General features: G+C 45.4%; 1 protein-coding gene across 5 annotated transcripts in view; it reads right to left on the bottom strand.

The window, feature by feature from the left end:
* ADPGK (ADP dependent glucokinase) overlaps positions 1-18,410 on the bottom strand; it is a 183,625-nt gene that overhangs the window by 26,053 nt on the left and 139,162 nt on the right. For 3 of the 5 annotated variants that reach the window (XM_060097056.1, XM_060097057.1, XM_060097058.1), the window contains exon 1: positions 1,649-1,948. The exons of 1 other annotated variant lie outside the window; for it this stretch is intronic. In XM_060097056.1, the coding sequence (XP_059953039.1) occupies positions 1,649-1,881 (233 nt within the window). In that variant the 5' untranslated portion in view covers positions 1,882-1,948. Of the gene's footprint in view, positions 1-1,648; positions 1,949-5,353; positions 5,358-18,410 lie in introns of those variants that run through there. One more of the 5 variants, XM_060097059.1, reaches the window with a different exon arrangement.

Below are 18,410 nucleotides of genomic sequence, written 5' to 3'. Positions count from 1 at the left end.
CCCCCCGCCCCCCACCCCCCATTCATATTGAAGCCCTAACCACAGATCGGACTGTATTTGGAGGTAGGAGCTATTTAAGGAGGTAATTGAGGTTAAATGAGGCCATTATCCAATAGGACTAGTGTCTGTTTAAAAAGAGGAAGAGACACCAGAAGTGCTCATGCATGGAGGAAAGGTCTAATGAGTACACAGCGAGAAGGCAGCCATCTGCAAGGCGAAGTGCTCATGAATGGAGGAAAGGTCTAATGAGTACACAGCAAGAAGGCAGCCATCTGCAAGGCCTTAAGAGAGGACTCGCTCTTGGGCTATCAGCCTCTAGCACTGTGAGAAAATAAATGTCTGCTGTTTAAGCTACCCAGTCTGTGGTATCCTGTTATGGTAGCCCGAGCAGACTAACACAATAACGAATATATTTGTTTCCAACAAACGAGGCTGGGACTTTGCCTCATTCATCCCTGTATCCTCAGAACCTAGCACAGACCTGACACATACCATGTAGTTGACAAATATTTGTTGAATGAATGCTCACAAAACCAGGGAGGACAATTAAGAAGCTGATAAGGATGCAGGTGAAAGGACCTGAACTTGAAAGAAGAGGTAAAAGAGGATACATCTGAAGAAACAATAAATATGCTGATATAAAAAAATAGTAGCTAACGTTAGGTGTCTGCTCGTTAAAGCAGACACTATGCTAAATAGCATGGATTATTTAATTGAATCTTCAGGATAACTCTGCTTTACCTTAACCTTTCTGGTCCCAATACTCACAGGAACTAGTAGAGCAGGAGAAGGCCTGTTTTTGTGGTGAGGGCAAGATATTAAAGTCGAACTGAGACAAGAACTAAAATTCGTGTAAAGGGAATAATTACTTACACGCGGGAGGGCAATACAAAGAAAGGAGGCACTGAGATTTGGGAGAACCCTAAATATGCAATGTCACTGAAATCAGGGGAAGAAAGGAGTTTCAAGGAGAAGTGTGTGCTTAACGCGTGGAAGGCTGCAAACAATCGACAGAGAAGGTTAAAAGAAGCAGTTGAATGTGAAAATCAACACGGTTCCGGTGAGCTTTGAGAGAGAAGTTTCAGTAGAATGGTGGTCTCCAGACTACGGCATTAAGGAAGCGGAAACAAGGCGTAAAGAAATAAACTCGGTAGCTAATGGCAGCGACCACTCCTTCAAGTAGTTCAGAAGCAAGAGGGTGCCGCCAAAGTGCTAAGACCAACCATCTCTGACTGCCAAAGAGCAGCCGCCAGAGGAGGGCTTGGAATGAAGGAGGCTCGAACTGTAAGGAGTCAGGCTGAGCGGGATTTGCAAGAGGATATTAGGCTGGTTCTATGGAGATGAGAGAAGGGGGGGTCCTACCGAGACGAGAAGGGCGCAGGGGCCAGCCGACAGGAAAAAGCAGTCTGGTGAGTCCCTGCAGCAGTGACGAACGGGGCTCGTCCCAGACGTCCGACGCTTCTCGCCAAGGAGGCAGCGTGGACACCAGCGCCGAAGGGGCTCCCGGGGACCTCTGGGAACCCGTTTCCGCGCCGGCTCTACCTCCCAGCTCCCAAGCCGCCTGACCTCCGCCAAGGCAGCCCTCGGAGGCCCGGAGCGCCCGCACCTCCTGGAGAGGTCCAGAGAGGCAGGCTCCGCAGGCACTCACCCCACGGCCACGCGGCGCCAACGCCGGGCCGGCCGCACGATGAGCGCGTCCCAGGCAGCAGCCAACCGGCCCTCAGGGGAGCCGGGTCCTGGGGGCGCGGGCGCAGGCCCCAGCTGCAGCGAGCTCCACAGCGAGCGCAGCGCCGACCCCGGCAGCTGCGGCTCCAGCAGGAAGATGCAGCCCACCGCTAGAGCCAGGAAGCCGGCGTACGCGGAGCCGCGCCACAGCGCCATAGACACAGAGGTGTGTGAGCTGCAGAGAACAGATCCTTTCCCGGTCCGCGCCTCTTCCGGGCTTAGTTCGTGCCGACGTCGACACGCGTGATACGTCACGCCGGCGCGCCGCAGTCCCCCGGAGGGGCGGGGCGATGGACGTGAGAGAGGGGCGGAGAGCCCTCTTGCTTTGTCCAAGTCCTGGCTCTTGGGGGCGCTCGCGGTTCGGAGGCCCTGAGGGAGGTTGGACAAAGGCCATGCCTGTCCGGGCGCTGTACCCCTTACGGGAACTCCATCTGTACCCCGAAATAGAGCGGCACAGATACGTTTGTTTTCCCAGTAAGATGAACCAGACGGATTTTGAAGAAGCGGGCAAACCCCATGTCAATCTTTGAGCCAGTCGGTGTGCCCATTTGAGCTGCGCCTGCAGTTCCTCAGAGGGGCACAAATCACACTCCCCCTTAATCTGTCCCTCTGCCCGTCTGTCCATCCTCCACTGTTTTTTGTGTTTTTTTTTTAAAGTAGAGGGAAGGATTTTCAATTAATTATTTAGTTTTGGCTGTGTTGGGTCTTCGTTTCGTGCGAGGGCTTTCTCTAGTTGCGGCAAGTGGGGGCCACTCTTCATTGCGGTGCGCAGGCCTTTCACTATCGCGGCCTCTCTTGTTGCGGGGCAAAGGCTCCAGACGCGCAGGCTCAGTAGTTGTGGCTCACGGGCCTAGTTGCTCCGCGGCATGTGGGATCTTCCCAGACCAGGGCTCGAACCCGTGTCCCCTGCATTGGCAGGCAGATTCTCAACCACTGCGCCACCAGGGACCCCCGCCCAACCTTCACCCCCCCCCCCGCCCCGTTAACTAAGCTCATCCTCTTTCAGGCCCGGGCTAGGCGCTCCCCCGAGGAATCAGATGGCAGCAGCGCTGCTGTGAGCCCTTGGGGCACGCGTGGCAAGAGGGATTCTATCCCTTTGGAGCGTGGCGGAGACCCGCAGCTGCTCGGGGCATTTGCCGAGACTGGGAGAGCCCTCAGTGATCGTCCTTGCTGGATGATCAGATTCAAACCTTAAAATAACCCTTTTGGGGGCGCTGTTCCCTTTAACAACTTCAGAAAATGCACAAATGCACACATTCTTGTGTACCACACAGGGGGGTTTTGGACCTGGGTTAAGAAACCCTCGTTTCTCCTCTTCTCCCTTGGTAATATGACTTAAACCCAGCAGACCTTGTTTTCATTGTGACTCTTTTGTGTGTGAGCCTAGGTCGAGAGCCAGTGAAACTAGGCTTGCTGCCTACTCATTCTCAGCAGCCATCATGCCGGGTCTGGTCTTGTTCCTGGCCAGTTTCCGTTTTTCCAGATCTGCTGGCTCCTGACTTTGGCTCTGTGTCTGATTTTCCACACTGCCCCTGACCTTTGGACTTGGCAGTGGATCTTATTTCTCTAGCTTTGATCTTGGGTATTAGGCTTCATTTCCCCCAGCCCCGTATCGCCAGCACTTCCCTATCCTGGTCATCTATCCTCTGCGGCTCACCCCACCCAGCCCACCCGCCCATAGCATCGCTTTCAAAGGAGATGTTCACACAGGAAGAGATTTGGGCTACCACGGAAAAGAAAGAAGCCAAGGAGCCAGTGAGATCTGTGTGAAGCTGTCTTCACTAGAGTTGCCCATCCCTTCTCTCTCCTCAGGGAGATGTGTCATTTAGTTCCCAGAGAAACTACTCCCCCAGATGACCCCCAGTGAGCAGGTTTTCCTACCACCCCAGAAGTGACTGAACCAGTACTTATCTCAAAAGCAATGAATTCACTGGTTGGCCAGAGACTATTTCTCTCTACTGAGAATTTGAACCAAGAGTCTGTAGCTAGTTGGTTTTGGTTGTGGACCTGCAAGATCACATAAGGTTGAAGGTCAGATAGGGCCAGTTCAATATATTTCCAAGGTGAAGATTTGGGGGAGCAGAGGAAGCTGAATTGTGGGAAGACCATGGAGCAGACAGGCTTAGAGGAGCAGGGAAGTGCTCCACGCCAAGTGATGTGGAGAGAAAGCCACTTGGGGCCTTCCCTTCTGGCTCCCAGGATACCTGCTGAACTGCCAGCACTATGTACTGAATTCTTCTGCTTCTTTCTAGCCTTGCCAGAACTTTTTCCCCCTCCAGTTTTATTGAGCTATAATTGACATATAACACTGTATAAGTTTAAGGTGTACAACATAATGATTTTCTATACATATACATTTTGTGCAATAAAATGGGGATTACCACAATAAATTTAGTGAACATTCATCACCTATATAGTTACTATTTATTTTCTTGTGATGAGAACTTTTAAGATCTACTCTATTAGCAACTTTCAAATATACAATACTAGAATTTGGGGTTTACCCACAGAGGCAAAACAGAGGCAGGCTGGAACCTGGGACCTGGAACCCTTTACTGCAGTGCTTGCACCTGGACAAACATCTCCTCCTCTCCTCCTGGAACAAGACTACAAAGAAACTATGAGGGACTAAAAATAACTGCATGCATGGGCAGTCACAGCAAATTATGAACAACAAGATACAAAAAGGCCAAAAGCCAACTGCCGCTTCTTTTAATTTATTTTTAAAATTATTTATTTATTTTGCGGTACACGGGCCTCTCACTGTTGTGGCCTCTCCTGTTGCGAAGCACAGGCTCCGAATGCGCCGGCTCAGCGGCCATGGCTCTCGGGCCCAGCCGCTCCGCGGCATGTGGGATCCTCCCAGACTGGGGCACGAACCCGTGTCCCCTGCATCGGCAAGCAGACTCTCAACCACTGTGCCACCAGGGAAGCCCTAAAATTTACTGAAGTATAGTTGAATTACAATGTTGTGTTAATTACTGCTGTACAGCAAAGTGACTCATTTATACACATATAACCATTCTTTTTCATATGCTTTTCCGTTATGGCTTATCTCAGGATACTGACTATAGTTCCCTGTGCTATACAGTAGGATCTTGCTGTTTATCCATTCTGTATATACCAGTTCGCATCTGCTAATCCCAAACTCCCACTCCAGTCCTCTCCCACCCTTCTGCTCCCTTGCCAACCGCCACTTCTGGGGTGCTGGAAGCAAAAGCAGGGTACTGTGCATGCCCCCTGCACACAGCACCAGCAAGGGGGTGGGCACACCACCTAAGCCACCCCTCCAGCCCGACCCACCGATTGCCCCCTACCCTCACCCCAATTAAAGGACCAGCTTGCTCCCCTCCCCCCAGACTTCGGGGAGCCAGAAAGAGCACCTGTTACTTGTTTTCACTCCCTTGTGCTGCATCATGAGTCCCAATAAAGCCTTGCCTGAATTTCTCATCTGGCCTCTTATTAATTTCTATTGATTAAAGAGTCCAAGAACCCAGGTTGGTAACAAACAACAGCAGCTTGAACAAAATGGAAGTTCATTTCTCATGTAAAAGTCTAAACAGGCTGCTGGTACTCTGTGGGTGGCAGCGGCAAGCGTGCCCCATCTGGTCTTTATGGAGGTACTCTGGGGCTCCTGTTTGTTGTTCAGTCAGCATCTGTTTGCATTGTGGGTGGTGGCGAGGCTGGACAATGTGCCCAGCACCAACTTCAATTTCAACAGACAATTAAAGGCAGGAGCTGCAGGAATTGAAGAACGTGAGTGACAGTTGCCGGTCATGGTGGAGCCTGATGTGGGTTCTGGTCTTATACACAATCACAGGGGCCTTGATTCCTTCCACTCCTCACTCGAGGCTCAGGGGCAGGCATTCAGCTCTCTTGGTAGTATGGTCCCTCTTGAAAGATTTCCTGAGTGAACAATAGTCATTTCAGATGCTGATCATCTATCTATTTAATGAGTTTGGAATGCTTCGCAAGCCACTTGTCTTTCTAGAAGTTAGATTTCTGGGGGCAATTATACAGAACAGCCCTGACTGGGGAGCTGTGGCTCCGCTGCCTAGTCTGAACAAAGAGAAAAGGACTGGACAAGCCTCAAGTCACCCCTCCCCCAACCCATATTGCTTCCAGACATGGCCTTTGTTATTGGTTCTCTCTCCCAGGACCTTGAAACGAGAGAAAAAAGCAACTTTATTCCAGAAAATTCAGAGGCAAACGAAGGCTACAGGTGTGCCACCCAAGATCCTGACCTGGAAGGTCAAGGAGCAGATCCCATATTTATATAAGGGATTAGCAGAGTCCTGTCAGTCCCAAATTAGCTTAAGGCTTTGGCTTTGACATAAATGCCAGTCAACACAACCCATGTGATCTCAAGGGTTTTAAGGAGCACGTTTGTTCCCACATTTGGAACAGAAACTAAAGTAGGACCAAACATCCTCATGAAACCTGGGCTAACCCACTCTTCCCGTAGCTCCAAGCCTCTTTCCGTAGCTCCAAGCCTCTGGGGTTTTATCCAAGCTGCTCGCTGAAGTCTGCTCTGTGTCAAGGCCTTTGCTGATGCCAGGGACACCACAGAGCATAGCTTTGAAGGTTATAGAAAACTCCCAGGAGACAGAAAAGAAGGAATAAAGGATCCCAGGATCTGAAAAGAGAAGGCTTTGTGTCTGTAGCCACAGCTCTGGGCAATTAGACATCCTCCTCCCTCACCTGCCATCAGGAGGGCACTAGCAAAGTGCAGAGGATGGGCTGCTGAATGGGGAGAGGTAGGGCCGTTGAAGGCACAGGAGCTGGGTGACAAGAATGTTAGCAGCAAAGCAGTGAGGAGGGCATGATAGCTCCTTGACAGTCACAGAACTTCCTACACAGGTTGGGAGCAGGGACCTTCTTAGTTTGTGGGGATGTAACAGTGTGGTGGCTCTGGATTTCCACTTTGGGACGAACTGCTTGGACTCAGAGGGAGTGTTGAGCAGGGGAAAGTGGAAGGTGCAGAGCTGTTTGAGCTTCTGTGTGGCAGGGACCCAAGAGCTTCACAGGGCAAATGAGTCAGGGGGCGGGGGGTGGTGGTGCGGGGGGTGGTGGTGCAGTTGGTGGGGAAGCACAGACTGACCCCACAGTGCTCTCCTGGAATGGCTCAGGCTCCCTGGAATGCTGCTATCACCCTGCCTATTGCAGCCCTTTTACACGTACAGGCCCTTCTGCTTGGCGTTCCTCTGCAGGCTGTGTCAACCAGCCCTGTTGGAGGCCATGCAGCATATGTTATAGTTCTGATTTGGGGTCTGTAACACTTGCTACGTACATTTGGAAGGCAATGGAAAGTGTGCCTTCCAGCTGCCTTTCCTTCTTCATTCAAGAACCTTAACGGTTCTCGAACCACTTAGCCTAAGAGTTGTTTTCCAAACTACAATAAAGGAAAAAGTAAATGAAAGGAAGCAAAAACGTTCAACTGGTCTGGCAGGACGTCACTGCTCTCCAGTCGTCAGGGGCCCAGGCTTGTTCTGTCTTTGGCTCTGCCATCCCTAGGGTGACAGCACAGAGGAGGGGGTACATCATGACAAAATCAGGGTTCTGGAAGAAAGGAGAGGTGGTGAATGGTTGTTGCCAGGCAATCACCACTTTCGACTTAAATGGAGAGGATGTGGGATTTGATGCCTGGTTTTAAAACTCCACTTCAGCCATCCACTGTCTGTATGACCTCAGGCAAGTCAGTTAACCTTTTCTGTCCCTCAGTTTCTTTACGTGCAGAATAATTCCTACTTCACTGAATGGTTGTGGGAGCTAGAGTTATCTTAAAAGAGCCTAGCACATGTCTGCTACATGTTGACACATGTCAAAACACTCCCTGCCATTGCTATGATTGGTTCCTGAGAACTATATTTAATTTTCTTCTCAGGCCTCCTGGGCTGCCACTCTCTCACTATAAGGAGGACAGGCATCTCTTCACAGATCACTGTACAGTGAACTTTTCTAATTTTTAGCTACTCAGAACCTAAACAATATTCCATTGAATGAAAATACTACAATTTATTTATCCACATTACTGTGTATAGAACATTTGGAGTTTTCCCAGTGCCTTACTATTATATATAATATTGCTCTGCACACACTACTGATACACAGGTATAGAAGTTCCTTTAGGGTATAAACTAAGCGTGAAATTTCTGAGTCATATGATAGCGCTTGTCCTCCTCAACTTTATTAGATAATATCAGACATCTTTCCAAGTGGTACCTCAGTTTACCCTCTCACTGGCAGCATATGAGGGTTTCTGTTGCTCCACGTACACACCAACAGATTCTTAAAATTTTGCCATTCTATAGGATGTTAGCAGCAAAGAATGGTGTCTCACTGTGGTTTTGACAAGGTTTTTATCTGTTAGTTAGTTGCGAATATCTTGTCTTCCACCCCTGTTGCTTGTCTTTTCATTCTCTTTATACTATCTTTAGTGAATAAAGTTCTTAATTTTAATGTAGCTAATAGTTTCTTCCTTTTTATTGCTGCCTTTTCCTTTATCATTGGTACTTTTTGTTACTTGTTTAAAAGCATATTTCCCTACTTGGGGTCATGAAGATATTCTCCTATACTACCTTTTCAGAGCTGTATGGTTTTACGTTTCATGTTTATGTGTTTAATCCACATTGAAATTGATTTTTGTGTACTGTGGGAGGAAGTTTTATAGATACCCAATTGACACAGTGCCTTTTATTGGTCATTTCTCAATGACTCTGCTTTCCACCTCTGTCCAATATCAATTGTCTACATATGTGTGGATCTGTTTTGGGGCTCTTTATTCTGTTCCATTGGTCTGTCCTCACACCAGCACCTCACTATTCTGATGTGATAATGTAAATTTTTTACCTTATTTTTCAAGAGTGTCTTGGCTGTCCTTGGCCTTTTTTCATTCCCATATACATTTTCAAATTGACTTCTCAAAAAAAAAAACCAGTTAGGATTTTCATCAGTTTCAGTTTGGGGAGGACTGACATCTTTTCAATGTTGAGTTTTACCATCAAGACTACAATACATCCATTTATTTATTTAGATCTATCTAAATATCTTGCAATAACATATTAGACTTTTATGTGTAGAAGCTTTGCACATCTTTAGCATTATTTATTTCTAGGTACTTAATAATTTTTAGTACCTTATTAAGATCAAATTAACATACAATAAACTTCACAATAGAGTATACAATTTAATAAGTTTACCCTATATACACACCCTGAAACCATCACTACAATCGAGATAATAAGCATATCCATTACCACAAAAGCTTCCTCATGTCTCTTTGTAATCCCTCTCTCCCACCATTTCCTTTCCAGACATCACTGCTTCCTACTCTGTACCCAGGCAATTGATGAAATACTTTCTGTTGCTATGGATCAGTTTACACTTTCCAGAAGTTTATATAAATAAAATCATACAGTATGTGCTCTTTTTGGTCTTTTTTCACTCAGCATAATTGTTTTGAGATCATCTAGGCTGTAGTGTGTATCAATAGTTAATTGCGTTTTAAAACCCTTTTTACTTTGAAATAGTTATAGATTCACAGGAAGCTGCAAAAATAGTACAGAGAAGTCCTCTGGACCCTTTATCCAGTTTCTCCCCTGGATCTCTGCATGCCTGCCATTCATATCTCTGCTCAAATACAATCTGCTCACACAGAGTTTCCCTGACCAGCCAATATAACAGCATGAGCCTGTAGGGCTCTATCATCTCTCCCTCCTTTACTTTCTCTCTAGAACTTATTCATATCTGATTTTCTCATTTGTTTATCGTGATCTCATCCAATTAGAATATGAATTCTATGAAAACAGGGAGCTTGTCTGTCCTAGTCAGTGACTAGAATAGTGCCTGGCATTCAATAAATACTTGTTGAATAATATTACATCTTCCAGCTACTGCACAATATGAATATTGTTCTTTCCATGTCACGGATGAGAAACTGGGAAGGATTAAGCAACTTGTCCAAAAGCACACAGTTAGTGATAGTGGTGGTTGGGACATTGGGTGCTGAGATTTGAATCTCTGATTTCTAAAGACATGCTACACTCTCTTTTAAAAAAATTCTGAGACAGAAAGAAAAAAATTCTTCTGAGAACGAAGCTGGTTTCATCTATCTCCTTCTACGGCAGTAGCCCTTCTTTATACCACAGACTTAGACCATAGTACTCAGCCCAGGGGCAGCAAATATCCCAAGTGGTCAGCTCTTGGGGTCACTGGCCTCAGCAGCAGTGGCAGGGCCTGCAGGTTCCAGTGTGGATGTTACTTCCCTACCTCCCAGAAAGAGAACGCAATTCATTTCCCACCATCCTCATTCATGTTTATGTTTTTCTTTTTTTTTTTAGTTGTTAATGACTTAATACTTCTAGCAATTTATTTCTAAATCTTTCTTTAAAGGGTCATCTAAATCTTTCCTTAGAGGGTCATTACAGTTCATTACAATTTATTGCAAACAGATTCCTTTAAAAAAGTCATTCCTGATGTTAAAACTATCATACATGTTTTTCTTAGTTTTTGGCACTATGTACTGTTTAGAACAATAGAGAATAACTTTCAAAACAAAAAGTGGATACTACTTCACTGGAAAAATACGCTAACAATTAGATTTTATTTTCACACATAAAAATTCTACATATCTTTATTTAAGGTTTATGAAAAAGTTAACTTCCAAAAAAGATACAAGCTTAGTAAGTCATGATGAAAGTTAGCTGGCTTTCTTGAGAAATGAAATTATAAACAGACTGTACTGCTTACTTTTCAGCAAATTCCACTTTGCCAAGTTTCAAAAGGAAGAAGCCTAAAGTAGTTTTCAGTGTTGTCTCCTTGCCTGGGAGAATATGGACGACTTGCTCCTTTCTGACAGCCTACTTTGTCACCACCGTTCCCAATCACAACTGAATCCATCAACAGGATGGCTTCACATGCTCACCATGCACAGCCTAGAGCTGCAAGCCCAGGTTGGTGCAGATAAATCCCCTCCTTCTTCAATGGATTTCAGATGTTGCTCTATGTGCTCCAGTCAATTTGCATGGAGCTAGTACATGAAAGGAACCGCATTACTTACTGCATATTTGTCAACTTTCTGGAATCTGGCACATTGGTCAGTTACTTTATCCATTACAACTTGAGTGGGTATCCAGTAGCGATTTTTCTTCCAGAGCTCCTGATTTGTGGCCAAATGTGTGATCCACCAATTGAGTCATGTTGCAAACTGTGTTATAATCAACACTCTGGAAAATGTATCATCACTGTCACATTCTTCAGAAGGAGCAGCTCTTGGTGACCATGATTCCTGTGGCTGTCCTGGGATGGGGGAAGGAAATGCCCCAATAATCCTCTTTCTTACTTCCTTGATGCAACTCTTTTTTTTTTTTTTTTTTTTTTTTGCGGTACGCGGGCCTCTCACCGCTGCGGCCCCTCCCACCACGGAGCACAGGCTCCGGACGCACAGGCCCAGCGGTCATGGCTCACGGGCCCAGCCGCTCCGCGGCATGTGGGACCCTCCCGGACCGGGGCACGAACCCGTGTCCCCTGCATCGGCAGGCGGACTCTCAACCACTGCGCCACCAGGGAAGCCCGATGCAACTCTTTAGGCTGCTCTTCTTGGGGTAAGTGAATACTGGGCTTCTTCTGCTTAAAAAAATAAATCATAAAACAATACATATTCAGTATATATCATTTAGAAAATACAGAAAGGTATAAGTACTTTAAAAATCACCCTTAATCCCACTGATCAATGTTAATTTTTTGCTGTATATCTTTGCAGACTTTTTTATTTAATGAGTGTACACGGATACATCCATCTTCACAAAAGTGGAATTTTATTATTGTATACGTTGTTTTGTAATGATTTTTTCTTAACAATATAATGAACATTTTGATATATCACCAAATTTTTTTATCCAATATGATTTTTCATGGCTGCATAGACTAGTAGTTATTTAACCTACTGGTAGAGAGTTAGACTTCTCACAGGTTTTTGCTATTACAAACAATGAGGGATGAACACTCTCACAGCAAAATCTGCTGAGTTTCTTAAACGTCTCTTAAGGATAGAGTCACACCTATGTCCAAGGGCACAACCGATGATGTTCTCAGATTTGCCTCCAGTAAAGTTACTCTACCTCCCTTCTGTAGTAGATAAGAATAACCCCACTCCACATGCACTGCTGTCCACACCGCAGCCTGGCCAGCCCGTTCCATGAAGGATGCTCCAGGCGACCTCTCGGGCTCCAAGAAATCCTACAGAGAGGGAACGTGGAGTGCACTTCAAACCATAGAGTCTGTGGCTACACTAGGCTCTCTAGGGCAAAGGAAGTGGTCCCTAGGCGGAGAAAGACGAACGCGAGTGAGGATGGGCCTTGGGGTCCCACAGACTCCACCTGGTGCCCGTGGATGCATCAGGCTCTGACTTTGAACCTCGGCTTCCTCATCTGCGGAATGGGGATGGAATTCCCTCGGTGATGGAGATGCGTGGATGCGGAACCTTCGGGGATGCATCAGAACCAAGCCCCGCCTACAGGAGCGCCCCCGGCTCCTCGAAGGGACCGAGGACCCGACAGCCTAGCCGGCATCCTGGGGGCGCCCCTCAGGCTCCGGCCGACGCCTCCCCCGGCTGGCCCGCGCCAGGAGGGAGAGCCATTCGGAGCCCGCAGGGGGCGCCGAGAGCCCACGGCAAGAGCGTCAGACTCGCGGGGCGGGGACCGCGCGGGCCAAGGCGAGGGGTGTCTCGAGCCGAGCCGCTCCTGGCTCAGGGGCCCGGCCAAGCGCCGGGTTTTCTTCTCGTGGGATTTCTTTTCCCGCACAACAAAAACACCATCAGCTCAACCGGTCCGCGCTTGGAGACTCGGCTTTTTTCATCCCCTGCTCAGTTCAGCAGCCGCCGTGCTCCTGGGCTTGAAGTCTCGACTCCAGGGTTTTCAAACCTCAGTGCGGAGGCCACCGGCTCCGGGCAGCCTTACTGGACTCCCCCAGGACTCCGGGGCGTGGCGCCCGGGGCGGTGCCTGGTTCTCCAGGGGGGCGGCCCACTTCCCAGGTTGTGCTGTCTCTGAGGATGGGGCTTGGCCTGCCTCCCCGGACTCGAGCCCCTATCGCAGCACCCGAGCACCACTCCGCCTCTGGCCCACGGTTATAAGTGAGGGAGCCACCTCTTCTCCCTGCGTGGCACAATCGAGGGTCTGCGGGAAGGGACCACGCTCCACCCCCAGCCCTTCAGCCGCTTTGTAGAAGAGAACAGTGTTCCAGTGGTGCGCGCGCGCGCGCGCGTGGGGGGCAGGGGGAGGGGAGGGGTCCTGCATCTGTGTGGGAGTTCGTACATGTCAGCAGGGTGTTTGTGCGTGTGTGACTGTGTGTATACATATTTGTGAGAAAGCATCTTATAAATTAACGATATTCTATACGGAGTAAGTATTCAAGTCAAATTGGGAAGGATTTCAATCCTTGTTACTTGATGATGTAGGTAAAATAGACAAATTTGAGAGCACCTAACCTTGGGCAAACCTTTTCGTCAACGGGTCCTCACTGTCTCCACTTTCTTAAAAGATCATTGTTTAAACGGAAAAATCGTAACTCATAAAAATATAAAATGAACACGTGTCAGATTTTATTTAATTAATGAGGGAACCAGTGATGTGTTAAACATCAGTTCACAGGATAATACAACGACCAGATACACAGGACTTCCCTAGTGGCGTGGTGGTTGAGAATCCGCCTGCCAATACAGGGGACACGGGTTCGAGCCCTGGTCTGGGAAGATCCCACGTGCCACGGAGCAACTAAGGCCATGTGCCACAACTACTGAGCCTGCACCCTAGAGCCCTCGTGCTGCAACTACTGAGCCCACGGTTACCACAACTAGAGAAAGCCTGTGCGCAACAACCAAGACCCCACACAGCCAATAAATAAATAAAATAAGATAATAGACCAGGTACACATACTGGCAATGAAGAATAATGAAATGAATTTGTTAATTGATCCAAAATTGGCTTCTTCCACAGTGAGGGGAAATCAATTGTACCTTCACCTGACAAAATGCATTTACTGCTATGGACAAGACTCATTTGTATTATTTTCATTTTTCTACAATTTACAGACTCAGAGACAATGGCAGGTGGAGACTACTATAGAGTCAGATAGCCTGGAAGGTTACACTAGCCCAGTACTCTATACAGTACGTTTCCTCCTCATTTCCAAAGGCTTTCACAATTTCACCTGGCAATTTATACAGTAGGGTTGGGTGGTATAAAGATTCTTCAAAATTTTTGTGGTAGAGCTCTGTTTCTAAGTGAAATCTTACAGGAAACCTTAATATATTTTTTAAAATCTCAGTTAAAATAATTTATTATACAGTTAACGCATGCTCATTGTGAAAATGTCAAATAGTACAGGTTATTAAGTAAAAAAATCAGCCTCCTTTCTCTTCCCCTCACTCCTTCTCCCCTTTCAACTCCAGAGCTACCTACTATAACAGTTTCTTGTACACCTTGTAGATACCTTCTATGCATATACAAACATGTTTTTAAAAACACAAATGGGATTTTAAAAATGTGCTCTTCTGTACTTTACTTTTTCTTCAAGTAAGAAACATATTGTGGGAAAGCAGTATGGAAGTTCCTCAAAAAACTGAAAATAGAGACTTCCCTGGTGGTCCAGTGATTAAGACTCCATTCTCCCAATGCAGGAGGCCTGGGTTTGATCCCTGGTCAGGGAACTGAGATCCCACAGACTGCAACTAAGCCTGCATGCCACAACTACTGAGCCTGCATGCTGCAGCAAAGACCCAGCACAGCCTAAATAAATAAATAAATTAAAAAAACCCTGAAAACAGAAGTACAATGATCCAGCAATTCCACTCCTGGGTATATAGCCAAAGAAAACAAAAACACTAATTCGAAAAGATACATGCACCCCAATGTTCATAGCAGCACTGTTTACAATAGCCAAGACATGGAAACAACCTAAGTGTCCATGAACAGATGAACAGATAAAGAAGATGTGGTATATACAATGTAATATATATAATGGAATACTACTCAGCCATAAAAAAGAGTGAAATTTTGCCATTTGCAACAATGTGGATGAACGTGGAGGGTATTATGCTTAGTGAAATGAGTCAGACACAGACAAAATTGTATGTCATTACCTCTATGTGGAATCTAAAAAAATACAACAAACTAGTGAATATAACAACAACAAAAAAAAACAGACTCAGATAAAGAGAACAAACTAGTGGTTACCAGTAGGATGAGGGAAGCGGGGAGGGGCAAGGTAGGGGTAGGAGATTAAGAGGTACAAGCTACTATGTATTGAATAAATAAGCTACAAGGGTAAATTGTACAGCACAGGGAATACAGCCAATATTTTATGATAACTGTAAATGGAGTATAACCTTTAAAAATTGTGAATCACTATGTGGTACACCTGAAACTTATATAATATTCTAAACAACTATCCCTCAATAAAAAATATATTGTGGACATATTTCCATGTTAGAACCATAGAGGTCCACCTCAGCATTTTAATGGCTAAGTAGTATTCCATGATATGTATACTTAACTTTTTAAAAATTAATTTTTATTGGAGTATAGTTGTTTTACAATGTTGTGTTAGTTTCTGCTGTACAGAAAAGTGAATCAGTTACACACACACACACACACACACACATACATATCTCCACTCCTTTTTAGATTCTTTTCCCATATAGGTCATTACAGAGTAATGAGTAGAGTTCCCTGTGCTATACAGTAGGTACTTATTAGTTATTTATTTTATATATAGTAGTTGTATACCATTAACTTATTTGGCCAGTTTTTTATTAATGGATTTTTTTAGATGTTTCCAATGTTCTGGTTTGTAAACAAATACTGCAGTGAACTTCCTTAATCAGTATGCTTGTGTGGTGATATCTATCTCTACATATGTAAAATTTTATGAGTGGAACCACTGGGATTAAGGGCAGCTGCATTTAACGTTTTGACATTTATTGCCAAGTTACCTACCCCAGAAGTTGTAATTCTTTATTTTTTTCTGCCAAATGGCCTACCTTTACACACCCACCAACACCGGATATTATCAAGCTTTTAAATCTTTGCCAGTCTGATAGAGGGAAATGGCACCTCATAATTTCAGTGTACTTTTCTACAATTATCTCTAGCAGTTATAGTCTTCCCTTTGGTGGGAAATTGCTTCATTATTTGTGTGACTTCCTTCTGCAGGATAATTCACATGGCATGATTTGAAAATGCTTGAGCTAGATTGATTCTCTGGGATTTCACATTCCAGGAGGCAGTTTCTCTGTAAGTGGGGATTGGGCTCTGCTGTGCCAGCGTGGAGCTTGTGTGTCACCTGCGTGTGTCTGGGTGTCTGATGTGTGTCTGAATGTCAGTGTGTTCTTGTCAATGAGTGTCCATGTCTCCCTGGCAGTAGGGGAACAGAGATAGTGCAGGTTACAGGGGGTGGGGGACAGTTATTGTAGGGCACAGAGATCTCTCCCAGGTGGGAAAAGAACAGCTGGGTCTTCTGTGACTTAGAACTGCAAATGGGAAGGGGGCAGAGGACAGAGGCAACCTTGCGCTCTCTGTCTCTCTCACCACATTCTGCTTCTCCTGGAGTGCGCTCGCTTCTCTCCGTGGACTCATAAACTTGCACGTATGGGCCCAGAACAGCCACCTCAGTATGACTCTGCTTGCTTTTCAGCTGAAGAGGCCATTGCAGTCTGGAACAGCAACTCAGTTTCCCAAGAAATCAACCACTCAGTGTGACTGGGGAAGAGAAAGCAGCCACCAACAAGGTCTGTTCGCAGGGGCTTGAAGGAATGATTATAAATCCCTGCTTCATCACATGCTCCATTGTTTGGAAAGTGGCTGGAAGCTCAAGTCACTGTCCACTGGCAATGCCAACAGTGTGTCTGGAAGAAAGAGTAGGAACTCAGGTGGGAGACAGACCTGGGCTGCTCTAATCTCAGCTCTTACTAGCTGTGTGACTGAGGGCAGGCTGCTTGATTTCTCTGAGCCTCCAGCCTTCATCTGTAAGTTGAGGTTAATAGTGTCCCCGTCAGGAAGTCATTGTGAGGATTAAATGAAATAACAAATGTCATGGATCATAATAAGTACCTCAGTTAGCACTCCCCTAAAAGTGACATAATCACACTTTTCAAAATGAGAATCTCAAAGAAGGTCCCCAGACATCAGAAATGGAGGGGATCCTTCCTTCTTTGGTGCACCCATTCAACAGCAGCCTTGTGCCTGTGGACTCTTGCGAGAAAGACAAGAGCTGGCTCTGCCTCCCATCCTGTGCCTCTTGCTGCTCACACTTTTAATTTTACCCACATCATGCCACTTCATGCCTCTGTGCCTTTGCTCCTGCAGCCCCGTCAGCCTGGAGTGCTGTCCCTGACCTCACTCCACCTGGCATATGCCTACTTATACTCAAGACAAAGCTGGGCAAAAATATATATTATTTAATCTGGCACATCTGGCTATTTGTCTGAAATAGAGTCAGGGTGGACTCCTATCTTATCATAAACAAACATAAAATTCCAGCTGAATTAAGGGCTTAAAATGTAAAAAAGAAAATATGAAAAATCTGGCAGGACAAACCACAGTGTAACACTAGCATATATCCACCTAATGAAAAAGTCAGATGATAATCAAGTTCTGGGGTGGATATAGAGCAACTAAGCCATCTCTTACATTACTGGTGAGGGTGTAATTGGAATCACCACTTTGGAAAACTGGCAATACCTACAAAAGCTGAATGTACATCTCTCCTGTGATCCAGAAATTACACTCTTGGGTAAATATACAACAGAAATGCAAACATAAATTCACCAAAATTATGTACAAGAATGTTCATAGCAGCACTATTTGTAAAAGACCCAAATTGGCAGCAACCCAACAATAAGACAGATAAACAAGGTGTGGTATATTTATGTAAGGAATACTACACAGCAATGAGAATGAGTGGACTACATGAATGAATCTCACAAACACATTGCTGAGTTAAAGAAGCTAGACACAGAAGAGTACATATGGATGATTCGTTTAAATAAACTTTCAACACTAACTTATGATGTTCGAAGTCAAGGTAGAGGTTAATCTTTGGGGAGGGTAATGACTGGAAGGAGACATGAGAGAGCTTCTAGGGTGCTGGGAATGTTCTGTTTCTTGAGCTGGGTCCCAGTTACATGAGTGTTTTCACTTGTGAAAATTTATGGATCCACAAAAATATGTGCAGTATTTCATATGTATGTTATACTTCAATAAAAATTTGGCAAGGAGGCCTCATATAAACTAGGGGTTAGAAGACCTTCCCAGCCAAAGTTGGAAATCTAGGAGATCAAAAAGATAGACATTTTTGCATAAAGACATTTTAAAAGCACGTTTATGGCAAAAGATACTGTAAGCAATGTCAAGAACAAACATTAGATTTGGAAAAAATATGTGCAATATAGCTGATAGTCAAAGCTGTAATATGTAAAGAACTTTTACCCATTGATAAGATAACCCAATGGAGAAATAAATAAAATGATAGTAATGCAAGCCAGAGAAGAAAATTATCCAACTATATGGAAAGATGCTTAAATTCATTAGAATTCTGGGTAATGTAAATTAAAGTACTAATAAGATACCACTTTGCACCTTTCAGGCTGGCAAAATTAAAAAGGGCTTCTATACCTATTGCATATGGGGGA

This window comes from Mesoplodon densirostris, chromosome 4 (assembly GCF_025265405.1).
Source record: "Mesoplodon densirostris isolate mMesDen1 chromosome 4, mMesDen1 primary haplotype, whole genome shotgun sequence".
NCBI classification, from domain to species: Eukaryota; Metazoa; Chordata; class Mammalia; order Artiodactyla; family Ziphiidae; genus Mesoplodon; species Mesoplodon densirostris.
The sequence above is the reverse complement of the archived record's forward strand: the minus strand, read 5'-3'. Positions and strand labels throughout refer to the sequence as shown.